The sequence below is a fragment of the Cynocephalus volans genome, chromosome 12 (assembly GCF_027409185.1).
Source record: "Cynocephalus volans isolate mCynVol1 chromosome 12, mCynVol1.pri, whole genome shotgun sequence".
Lineage (NCBI taxonomy): Eukaryota > Metazoa > Chordata > Mammalia > Dermoptera > Cynocephalidae > Cynocephalus > Cynocephalus volans.
This window is the reverse complement of record NC_084471.1, coordinates 64,736,485-64,748,917: the sequence shown is the minus strand read 5'-3', so window position 1 is coordinate 64,748,917 and position 12,433 is coordinate 64,736,485. Positions and strand designations below refer to the sequence as shown.

The 12,433-nt window shown below is 33.2% G+C and overlaps 1 protein-coding gene across 1 annotated transcript; it reads left to right on the top strand.

Annotated features, from left to right (window-relative positions):
- The first annotated feature begins 10,791 nt into the window (after positions 1-10,791).
- On the top strand, positions 10,792-11,748 carry LOC134360422 (olfactory receptor 6C76). Its single transcript, XM_063074779.1, has one exon. The coding sequence runs from the start codon at positions 10,807-10,809 to the stop codon at positions 11,746-11,748; it is 942 nt and encodes a 313-aa protein (XP_062930849.1). The 5' UTR covers positions 10,792-10,806.
- The last annotated feature ends 685 nt before the right edge of the window (positions 11,749-12,433 follow it).

The following is a 12,433-nucleotide window of genomic DNA, read 5'->3' as shown; positions in this document are numbered from 1 at the left end:
TATTAATTAGTTCAGAGATGTCTGCTCTAGATACATTTAGCCAGTGCCAAAACGTACAATACAGAAGCAAAATGTATAAATATTCAAAATGAGAAGACAAATATATAATTTTTTTCAGATATTATCTGTGAATACTTCCAGATAAGTATAAAAATCACTGAAAACTATAGGACATTTATGAAATAAATTGAAGTGACAAATAAATTGAAAGAGACACTGTGTTCATGAATTGGAAGAATTAATATTGTTAAAATGTCATACTACCCAAAGTGAACTCAGATTCAATGCAATTCCTATTATAATTCCAATGGCATTTTTCACAGAAATAGTAAAAAATGTATAAAATTGGTACAAAACTGCAAATGACCCTGAATAGCTAAACCAATGACAGAACAAATCTGGAGACATCACATTTCATGATTTCAAACTATATTATAGAGCTATAGTAATCGAAATAGTATGGTACTGGAATAAAAACTGACACATAGAAAAGTGGGACAGAATAGAGAGCCTAGAAATAAACCACATATATAAGGTCAACTAATCTTTGATAAGGGTGCCAAGAATTCACAATGGGGAAGAAATAGTCTCTTCAATAAATAGCATTAGGTAAACTGGATAGCCACATGCAAAAGAATAAAATTGGGCCCTTTATCTTACACCATATACAAGTACAAAACTTACCTCAAAATGAATTAAAGACTTAACTGTAAGACCTGAAACCATAAAACTCTTATAAGGAAACATCTCCTTGACATTGGTCTTAGCAGTGATTATTTTTATGACAACAAAAGCAGAGGCAACAAAACAAAAATGAACTAATGGGAGTGTATTAAACTTAAAAGCTTCTGCACAGCAAAGAAAACAATTAAAAAAAATGAACAGGCAACCTATGGAATGGGAGAAAATATTTACAAGCTATATACCTGAAAAGGGATTAATATTGAAAATAAATAAGGTACTCCTACAAGTCAATAGACATAAAAGTAACTCAGTTTTTTAAAATGGGCAAAGGATCTGAATAAACATTTTTCCAAAGAAGACATATAAATAACCAACAGGAATATAAAAAAGTTTTCCCCATCACTAATCTTAAGGAAAATGCAAGCCAAAACCATGGTGAGATATCACCTCATGTCTGTTTGAATGGCTATCATCAAAAAGACAAGAAGATAAAAAGTGTTGGTGAGGGTGTTGGGCAAAGAGAACCCTTGCACATTGTTGGGAATGTAAATTGGTACAACTATTATAGAAAACACTATAAAGGCTACTCAGGAAAAAAACTACCATACAATCTATCAATCTCAGTTCTGAGTATATATCCAAAAGAAATGAAATTTGTATTCTAAAGAGATAACTTTATCCCCATGTTGATTGCAGCATTATTCACATTAACCAAGATGTGAGAACAACCTATTGACAAATGAATGGATAAAGAAAATGTTACACACACGTACATGCACACATACTCTGAAATATTCTGCTGTAAAAAAGAAATTCTGCCATTTGTGACAACATGGGTGAATCAGGACAGCATTAAATTCTAAGTGAAATAAGTCAGACACAGAAAGATAAATACTGTATGATCTCACTTATATGTCCAATCTAAAAATGTCAAACTCATAGCAGCAGAGAGGAGAATGGTGGTTTCCCACAACCCACTGGGAGGAGGTGGTAAAGAAAATGCAGAAGTGTAGGTCAAAAGGTAAAAACTTTCGGTTATAAAATGAATAAGGTCTGAGGACCTAATGTACAGCATGATGACTGTAATTAGTAATATTGTACCATTTACTTGAAATTTACTATTAGAGTAGATCTTAAGTGTCCTCACCACACATACACACACACAAAATAGATAAATGTGATAATGAACATATTAATATATTTGATTGTGGTAATCATTTCACAATGTAAGATCATCATATTGCATAGATTAAATATGCAAATATACAATATTTATTTGTTAATTATGCTGCAATAAAGGTGGAAAAAATAATTAATTTTTATTTAAATACTTGGTAGATTTTACCAGTACAGTAATCTGTGTTTGGCTTTTCAATCTCTTTACTTACTATATCTAGATTCAGTCTATTTCTTACATGTCAAATCAGCTTTTCTTCATTTTTGAGTCAGTTTTGGTGATTTGTGTATCTCCAAGAGTTTGTTCATTTTATCTGTTTACTAGTTTGTTGACATATATTAGTTATAATCCTTTTTATTTTGTAAGTACTGCTGTTATATACCCTCTTTCATTCTTGATTTTAGTATTTTGAGTCCTTTCTTTTTATCTCTTGTTCAGTCTGGCTACAGGTTTGTCAGTTCTGCAAATATTTTCAAAGAACCAATTTCTGATTTTTTAGATTTTTATTGTTGATTTTCTACTTTCTATTCCATTAATTTCTGCTATAATCTTTATTACTGGCTGCCTTCTGCTTACTGCTGGTTTAAAATGCTCTCTTTTTCTTTAGTGTGTTAAGGTGAAAGTTTAGGTTCTTGATTTGAGATTTTTCTTTTTTAACATAGGTGTTTATTGGTATAAATCTTCTTCTAAGCAGTGCTTTAGCTGTATCCTATAAGTATTGGTATGTTTTGTCCATATTTATTTTTATTCACTGAAAATTATTTTAGAATTTTCCTTATGATTTCTTTATGGATTCTTTGGTCATTTAGAAGTGTATTACTTAATTTCAACATGTTTGTACACTTTTCAAATTTCCCATTCGTGATCTCTAACTTAATATCTTTGTGGTTGAAGAACATACCTGTGGGGAAAATAGTTTAGTTAGGCCCCCTCAAGTAAGGTCCAATTGGGGGTAGTGCAGCACATTCTTTGTAAACAAGCTGTGTGTGGGTGGAGTTAGTGCACATGTGCACCCATGTATCTTTTTAGTTTGTTGCTATTCTTGTGTGTCCTTGAGTTTGTAAAGCAGTGGCTTGCTGGCAGAGTTCACATCTAAAAACAGAGCATGTTTACTTTGCTGGCAGCTGCTCACTTTTTATTTCAACTTTGGTAGCAGTTTCTCTTTGGACTGCCTAACTCTTAGATGTGTGTGTGCTCAATAAAGACTATTATTCCTTCAACCAAGGCTCCAAGGAACTTTTTCCTGTTACGTAATAACTCTCAAGCTCTAGATCCTATAGAACAAGAAGCCCTTGAAATGTCTGACAAGGATTTACAAGTGATATTTCTAAGAGAACTGAATGAGATACAGGAAAACTCAGCTAGACAACATGATGGAAGGAGGAAAAGTATACAGGATCTGAAAGAAGAAATGTACAAGGAAATCAATGCCCTGAAAAAGAATGTAGCAGAGCTTGATGAACTGAAGAATTCATTCAGCGAAATAAAAAACACAACGGAGAGTTTAACCAGCAGGTTTGTGGAAGTTGAGGAGAGAACCTATGAACTTGAAGATAGGCTGTTTGAAATAACACAGGCAGACAAAAAAGAGAAAGAAGAATCAAAGGCATTGAAGAAAATCTGAGAGAGATATAAGACAACCTTAAGCGCTCAAATATCCAAGTCATGGGTATTCCTGAAGGGGAGGAAAAAGGAGATTGCATTGAAAACATATTCAACAAAATAGTGGCAGAAAAATTCCCATGTATAGGAAAAATCACAAATCTTCAGATTCAGGAAGCTCAAACATCCCCAAATGTATTCAAATCAAAAAGGTCTTCTCCAAGACATGTTATACTCAAATTGGCAAAACACAACGACAATGAGAGAATCTTAAAAGCTGCAAGAGAAAAGCATCAAGTCACCTATAAGGGAGCCCCAATCAGACTAACATCAGACTTTTCATCACAAACCCTAAAAGCCAGAAAGGAATGGGATGATATATTCAAAACACTAAAAGACAGAGATTGCCAGCCAAGAATACCTCTACCCTGCAAGGCTATCCTTTTGAAATGAGGGCAAATAGTATATTTCTCAGACAAACAAAAACTGTGGGAGTTCACCACCACACGACCACACTTACAAGAAATTCTCAAGGGAGTACTGGGTTTGGTTCCTGAAAAATAACTACCACCAACATAAAAACCCAAGAAAAATCAAAATGCACTAGTATAATAAAAATGGCATTCATGAAGAGAAAACAAACAAACAAAAAGGCTATCTACAACCCAAGGAACCAGCAAATACAGAAAACAAACAGTAAATCAGAAAGCAAGGAACAAAAGACACCTAAGACAACCAAACAATAATCAATAAAATGTTAGGAATTAATCAACACTTTTCAGTAACAACTCTTAATGTAAAAGGCTTAAATTCCCCAATCAAAGGATACAGACTGGCTGACTGTATTAAAAAGGAGGACCCAACTATATGCTGCCTTCAAGAGACCCAACTCACCCATAAAGGCTCACATAGACTAAGAGTGAAAGGATGGAAAAAGATTTACCAAGCAAACAGAAAAGAAAAATAGGCTGGAGTACCTATTCTTATATCTGATAAAATAGACTTTAGAATAAAACCCATAAAAAGAGACAATAAGGGACACTACATAATGATAAAAGGATTGATCCATCAAGAAGACATGACAATCATAAGTATATTTGCACCCAATGTTGGAGCAGCCAGATTTATAAAACAAACTCTATTAGACCTAAAGAAGGAAATAGACACTAATACCATAATAGCAGGGGACCTGAACACCCCACTCTCGATATTGGACAGATAATCTAGGCAAAGAATCAACAGAGAAACACAAGTTCTAAATAATGCTCTAGACCAACTGGACTTGGCAGATATCTACAGAACATTCCATCCAACAACCTCAGAATATTCATTCTTCTCATCAACACATGGATCATTCTCCAGGATAGATCACATATTAGGTCACAAACCAAGTCTCAATAAATTCAAAAAAATTGGAATTATACCATGTATTTTTTCAAACCACAATGGATTAAAATTAGAAATCAATAACAAATGAAATTCTAGAAACTATACAAACACATTGAAATTAAACAGCATTTACTTAATGACATATGGGTCCAAGAAAAAATCAAGCAGGAAATCAAAAAATTTATTGAAACTAATGAAAATAATGATACATCATTCCAAAACTTGTGGGATATGGCAAAAGCAGTACTAAGTGGGAAATTTATTGCATTAAATACTCACTTCAGAGGAATGGAAAGATGGCAACTGAACAACTTAACACTGCACCTTAAAGAACTAGAAAAACAAGAACGATCCAAACCTAAAGTTAGCAGATAGAAAGAAATCATTAAGGTCATAGCAGAACTAAATGACATTGAAACCCAAAAAAACAATACAAAACATCAATGAAACAAAAAGTTGGTTTTTTGAAAAGACAAATAAAATTGACAAACCATTAGCATGGCTAACAAAAAAAAGAAGAGAGAAGATTCAAATAACAAAAATTAGAAATGAAAAAGGTGATATTACAACTGATTCATCTGAAATACAAGGAATCATTCGAGACTTCTATAAACAACTATATGCCAACAAATTTGAAAATCTGGAGGAGATGGGTAAATTTCTGGACATACACACAAGCTCCCAAAACTGAGCCAAGAAGATGTAGAAAATCTAAACAGACCAATAACAATAAAGGAGATTGAAGCTGTTATCAGAAGGCTCCCAACAAAGAAAAGCCCAGGACCAGATGGATTCACAGCAAAATTTTACCAAACCTTCAAAGAGGAATTGACACCAATTCTTTACAAACTATTCCAAAAGATTGAAACTGACACAAATCTCCCAAACTCATTCTACGAAGCAAACATTATCCTGATACCAAAACCAGGTAAAGATACAACCAAAAAAGAAAACTACAGGTCAATATCCTTGATGAATAAAGATGTAAAAATCCTCAATAAAATACTAGCAAACAGAATACAGCAACACATACCTAAAATTATTTACCACAATCAAGTGGGATTCATCCCAGGGATGCAAGATTGGTTCAACATACGCAAATCAATAAATGTGATACACCACATTAATAAAATCAAACAAAAGGACCATACGATCATCTCTATAGATGCTGAAAAAGCATTTGATAAAATTCAACATTCATTCATGACAATGACCCTCTATAAGTTAGGGATAGATGGAAATTATCTCAACATAATTAAAGCCATATATGATAAACCCACTGCCAATATCATCCTGAATAGGGAAAAGCTGAAAACTTTTCCTTAAAGAACAGGAACTAGACAAGAATGCCCACTCTCACCACTCCTATTCAACATAGTGTTGGAAGTACTAGCCAGAGCAATCAGAGAAGAGAAGGAAATAAAGGGCATCCAGATTGGAAAAGAGGAAGTCACACTGTCCCTCTTTGCAGATGACATGATCCTATATATCGAACAGCCTAAAACCTCTACAAAAAAACTGCTGGAATTGATAAATGATTTCAGCACAGTAGCAGGATACAAAATCAACACACAAAAATCAGTAGCATTTCTTTTCTCCAATAGTGAACATGCAGAACGAGAAATCAAGAAAGCTTGCCCATTTACAATAGCCACCAAAAAAATAAAATACTTAGGAATTGAGTTAACCAAGAAGGTGAAAAATCTCTGTAATGAGAACTACAAACCACTGCTGAGAGAAATTAAAGAGGATACAGGAAGATGGAAAGATATCCCATGCTCTTGGATTGGAAGAATCAACGTAGTGAAAATGTCCATACTACCCAAAGTGATATACCAAATCAATGCAATCCCCATCAAAATTCCAATCACATTTTTTTCAGAAATGGAAAGAACTATCCAGATATTTATATGGAAAAACTAAAGACTATGCAAAGTCAAAGCAATGCTGAGCAAAAAAATAAAGCTAGAGGCATAACACTACCTGACTTTAAACTATACTAGAAAGCTATAATAACCAAAACACCATGGTACTGGCATAAAAACAGACTCACGGATCAATGGAATAGAATAGAAAATCCACACACCTACAGCCATCTGATCTTTGACAAAGGCACCAAGCCTATACACTGGGGAAGAGACTGCCTCTTCAGCAAATGGTGCTGGGATAACTGGATATCCATATGCAGGAGAATGAAACTAGACCCATACCTTTCACCATACACTAAAGTCAACTCAAAATGGATTAAAGAATTAAATATACACCCTGAAACAATAAAACTTCTTAAAGAAAACATAGGAGAAACACTTCAGGAACTAGGACTGGACATAGACTTCATGAATATGACCCCAAAAGCATGGGCAACCAAAGGAAAAATAAACAAATGGGATTATATCAAATTAAAAAGCTTCTGCACAGCAAAAGAAACAATTAACAGAGTTAAAAGACAACCAACAGAGTGGGAGAAAATATTTGCAAAATATACATCTGACAAAGGGTTAATATCCAGAATATACAAGGAACTCAAACAACTTTACAAGAAAAAAGCAAGCAACCCAATTAAAAAATGGGCAAAAGAGCTAAGTAGGCATTTCTCTAAGGAAGATATACAAATGGCCAACAGACATATGAAAAAATGCTCAACATCACTCAGCATCCGGGAAATGCAAATCAAAACCACACTGAGATACTATCTCACCCCAGTTAGGATGGCTAATATCCAAAAGACTCTGAATGATAAATGCTGGCAAGGTTGCAGAGGAGAAGGAACTCTCATATATTGTTGGTGGGACTGCAAAATGGTGCAGCCTCTATGGAAAATGGTATGGAGGTTCCTCAAACAATTGCAGATAGATCTACCATACGACCCAGCTATCCCACTGCTGGGAATATACCCAGAGGAATGGAAATCATCATGTCGAAGGTCTACCTGTTCCCCAATGTTCATCACAGCACTCTTTACAATAGCTAAGAGTTGGTATCAGCCCAAATGTCCATCATCAGATGAGTGGATACCGAAAAGGTGGTACATCTACACAATGGAATACTACTCAGCTATAAAAACGAATGAAATACTGCCATTTGCAATGACATAGATGGACCTAGAGAGAATTATATTAAGTGAAACAAGTCAGGCACAGAAAGAGAAATATCACATGTTCTCACTTATTGGTGGGAGCTAAAAATAAATAAATAAATACACACACACACACACACACACACATAAAAAAATACAGGTGGGGGAAGAAGACATGACAATTGCAATTCCTTCAAGTTGATATGACAAGCATACAGAAAGGACATTGTTGGGAGGGAGGGGGGAGAGGGAGGGAGGAGAAGAAGCAGGGAGGGAGGTTTCAGTAATGGGCCACAATAATCAATGTCATTGTATAATGACAAAATAAAATAAAATAAAAAAATTTTTAAAACAATGAATATGCCATAATTTACTTAACCCACCCCCCCAAAAAAATCTGGAGTAGTATACATCAAATTGTTAACAGTGATTATCTCTGCATATAAACATTTGAACATATGAAGACTACAGGAAGCCATCTTCTTCAAATGAAAAGATTCATATTGTGATTTTTTTCTTAAATTATATTTGTCTCTACAGTTGTGATAATTTATAATAAATCAATTATTGACTGATTTTCTGTTACTGAAGTACTATTTTTGGTTATGTGAATATAATTTATTTAAATATTCTGGTTTTCACTTATATAACATGTTCAATAAGAAGATGCTATTTTTAAAAAATTATATTTTTAATATCATACTCAATCACTGCAGCATGAACTCAAATTATTGTACTCACATGTAAAGAACTAATTTTGCAAACAGTGTTGAAAGTATTTCTTGGGTTTTATACACATATATTGGAAATAATACAGAAATATACAGGTGAAATTTCAGTTGCTTCTGATTTTAAATGAATAGTTACTTAGCTGAACTGATGAAAGGAGTGACAATTTTTGTGTAAGTTGTAGTGGTAATAGGATGTCCCAGTAGTCTTCAGTGATTCCAACACTGTTTAATAGATTGTTATCCCAGGTGATTTTTCCTTATTAGACCTCTTATTTTATATGAAAGGCTTATTTTGCCTTTTATATTTTAAACTGATTTTCTCCACAGTCTTAAAAATGTAAGAGGATATTGGTTTATTTTTGCTAGGCCTTACTCCTCCACAAATACCTGGCTAACATCTTGTGGATATTTCTCAGTCTTCTCCTGGGACACAAGTCCCCTAATCAACCATTAAAATATGATTGCCATGGTTGATCCGTACATGGATTCATTTGTGCCCTATTATTGTTTATCCCAAAAGTCATTAAATATTTGTTTGTCTCAATACTTCTGAAATTATGTGGGGCAAAATATATTAAAGGTGCTATGTTTACTTTTTTCCCAGGGAAAATTAATGGAAATGGCCATCTGTGAAATATCAGAATAGCCTATCAAAAAACAATTCTAGAAAAATTTTTCTTTGATAACAGCAAATCTTTTATCCAAAAATTTGGTGTTAAGATGGTGGGTGAAATATGTTAGGATTCCAGATTTTGGACAATGCTAGAAAAAAACCTGAGACGTATTTCTTTAGGCGTTCTGAGATAAAAATCTCAGAATCTTTTTGAGGTAAACTGTGGCTTTTGGGAGGAAAGATAAAAACAGTTATTTCTCCATGTAGCACTGTCATACTGCACAACTTTTGATTCAAGAGAATTGAGCACACAATTTTGAGTTCAATATTTAATTCTAAACATCAATATTTTGATAATAGGTAAGAATTTTCAATTTATTTTCATGTGTTGTTTCAGCTTATATTCATTCCATTCATTACGCAGCATTGATTATCTCTTTCGGTACATTTGTTTTTATCTCTGTCTGAAATATATATGTGTGTATATATACTTTTTGTGTATATACACATATATACATAGTTTTGTGCATATATACATATATACATAAATATATACATAAACTGAAATGTGAAAATATTTTAAATGCTAATTTCTAACAATTATCTGAAATATGTGGAACATGGTATGCTTTCCTTGAAATTGGTACATTTACACTTTAGAAATACCTGGTGCATATTACTGTGTGGGTGTCCAAGGTAGTTCTAAACATATGTAAACTATTTGTGTATTTCATATCTTATTTCCACATATGAAATACTTGTGTACTTCATTAAAATTTTTTCTGACCGTGCTGTTTAATGTCTTACTGGATTTAAATAAAAATTTTTATTAGGAATTTTGAAACAAGCAAGTGAAATACACTACATTAATTGAATGTGAGGAGAAAGACCCTTTCTTAAAAAATCAATAATAAAGGTCTAAGTTTAAGAGTCTCCAGTAATATCTGAAAATAGCATGTGTGGTGGTTTAGAAAAAAAATGAATACTATTTATGTAAGCCATTGTTCAAATATTGATAATACAACACTAGAATTACTTGTCCACAGATTCTTTTACAAGGGAAGGAAAAAGAGATAAACTAATAGAGGTAGTAGTGACTACTTCCCAAAAAGGAAATTTAGAATTTGAACTAAAAAATTGTGTTGATCACTGATTTTTAACATGTCACAATTTTTATTCCTGAAAAAGATGGCATAAGAAAAGCATAATGCCCCCTGTTTTTAAGCTAAATAATGAGGCATTAAAAGAGTTTATATTCAATTAATGTTTCCCCAAAATAAATATAAGATATGGAGGCAGAGTAGACATGTAGCAGAAACAGATATTAAACATAGAAGATATATCTTAAAAGATATAATAGAATTGTTGAAAATGGGGAATATAAACATATGAAAACCCCAAGTGCTTCATGTCGAAATATAATAGTACTTGAAAAAATATGTACAGATATCTATGCTTGTCTTGTCTTCAGACCACTTCATCGTTTTCTGCCTTGATTTTACCAATAAGACCTGTCAGTAAAAGACCATCAGAAATGAAAAATAGAACATCTATGACAGATTTCATCCTCCTGGGTCTGACAGAAGATCCAGAACTACAGGTTGTGATTTTCTTCTTTTTATTTATCACATACATATTGAGTGTTACTGGAAATCTGACTATCATCATTCTCACCCTGCTAGATTCCCACTTGAAGACCCCTATGTATTTCTTCCTCAGGAATTTCTCCTTCTTAGAAATTTCATTTACTTCTGTCTGTAATCCTAGATTTCTGATGAGCATCTTAACTGGAGACAAATCTATATCCTATAATGCTTGTGCAGCTCAGCTATTTTTCTTTATCTTCCTTGGCTCTGCAGAGTTTTTTCTCTTGGCCTCTATGTCCTATGATCGCTATGTGGCTATCTGCAAGCCTCTACATTATACAACCTTCATGAGTAACAAGATCTGCTACCAGCTTATAATCAGCTCCTGGCTGGCCAGCTTCTTGGTAGTTTTTCCACCACTGACCATGGGTTTACAGCTGGATTTCTGTGACTCCAATGTCATTGACCACTTTACCTGTGACTCTGCTCCTTTGCTGCAAATCTCTTGCACAGACACAAGTACTCTAGAGTTCATGATCTTTGTTTTAGCTTTGTTTACTCTTATGTCCACTTTGACATTAATAATTCTCTCCTACACTTACATCCTCAGAACAATTCTGAGAATCCCTTCAGCTCAACAAAGAAAAAAGGCCTTCTCGACCTGCTCCTCACATATGATTGTTGTTTCTATCTCTTATGGGAGCTGCATCTTCATGTATGTGAAAACATCAGCAAAGGAAAGAGTTTATTTGACAAAAGTGGTAGCTGTGCTCAATACCTCTGTTGCTCCTATGATGAATCCATTTATTTATACCCTAAGGAACCAGCAGGTGAAGCAAGCATTTAAGGATGTTATGAGAAAGGTACTTTCCTCAAAAACATTGATCTAAATGCAGTTTATAACTGAAGCATAGACACAACAATTTTAATCACAGAACCAATAAATGTTTTACTGTTTTTGATCCTGTCTTCTTACTTTTATCTCTTCTCAGAAATACATGTACGTCGGACAAGTCCTTATATGAATTTATGCATAAAATCATTATGGAATGAACTGATGCACATTCCTATGGTACAATTCAAAGAAAGAATTAAAGCCACCTCCTATATTAATATATATATACTGGAAATAATATTGATATTTATCACTGTCCAATGTATTTAAACAAAATATGGCAGTGTATATCTTTAGCTGCTAAATCATATAAGTGTATGAATGCACATCCATATGTATGTACTTACATACATGTGTGTGTCTGTGTATGTTAGTGTATATGTGTATATATGTATAGAAGTATACATGTATATATGTGTATATATATTTTTTTATATATACACCCACTGTTTTAATGTTTTTTCCTTAAGTCGATACTTAGAGGAAATTTATGGGATACAGGAATAGAAGATATGTAAACAAGCATTAAACATTAAATAACATTGAATAGGGAGGCATTAATTTTTATATTAATCAAAATATTTAACTCTTACTTTACTTATATCCTATATAAAAGAGAAAAAAATTGAATTACATGTTTGTCATTATAACAGCAAATCATTAAGAATTAGAATAACCTT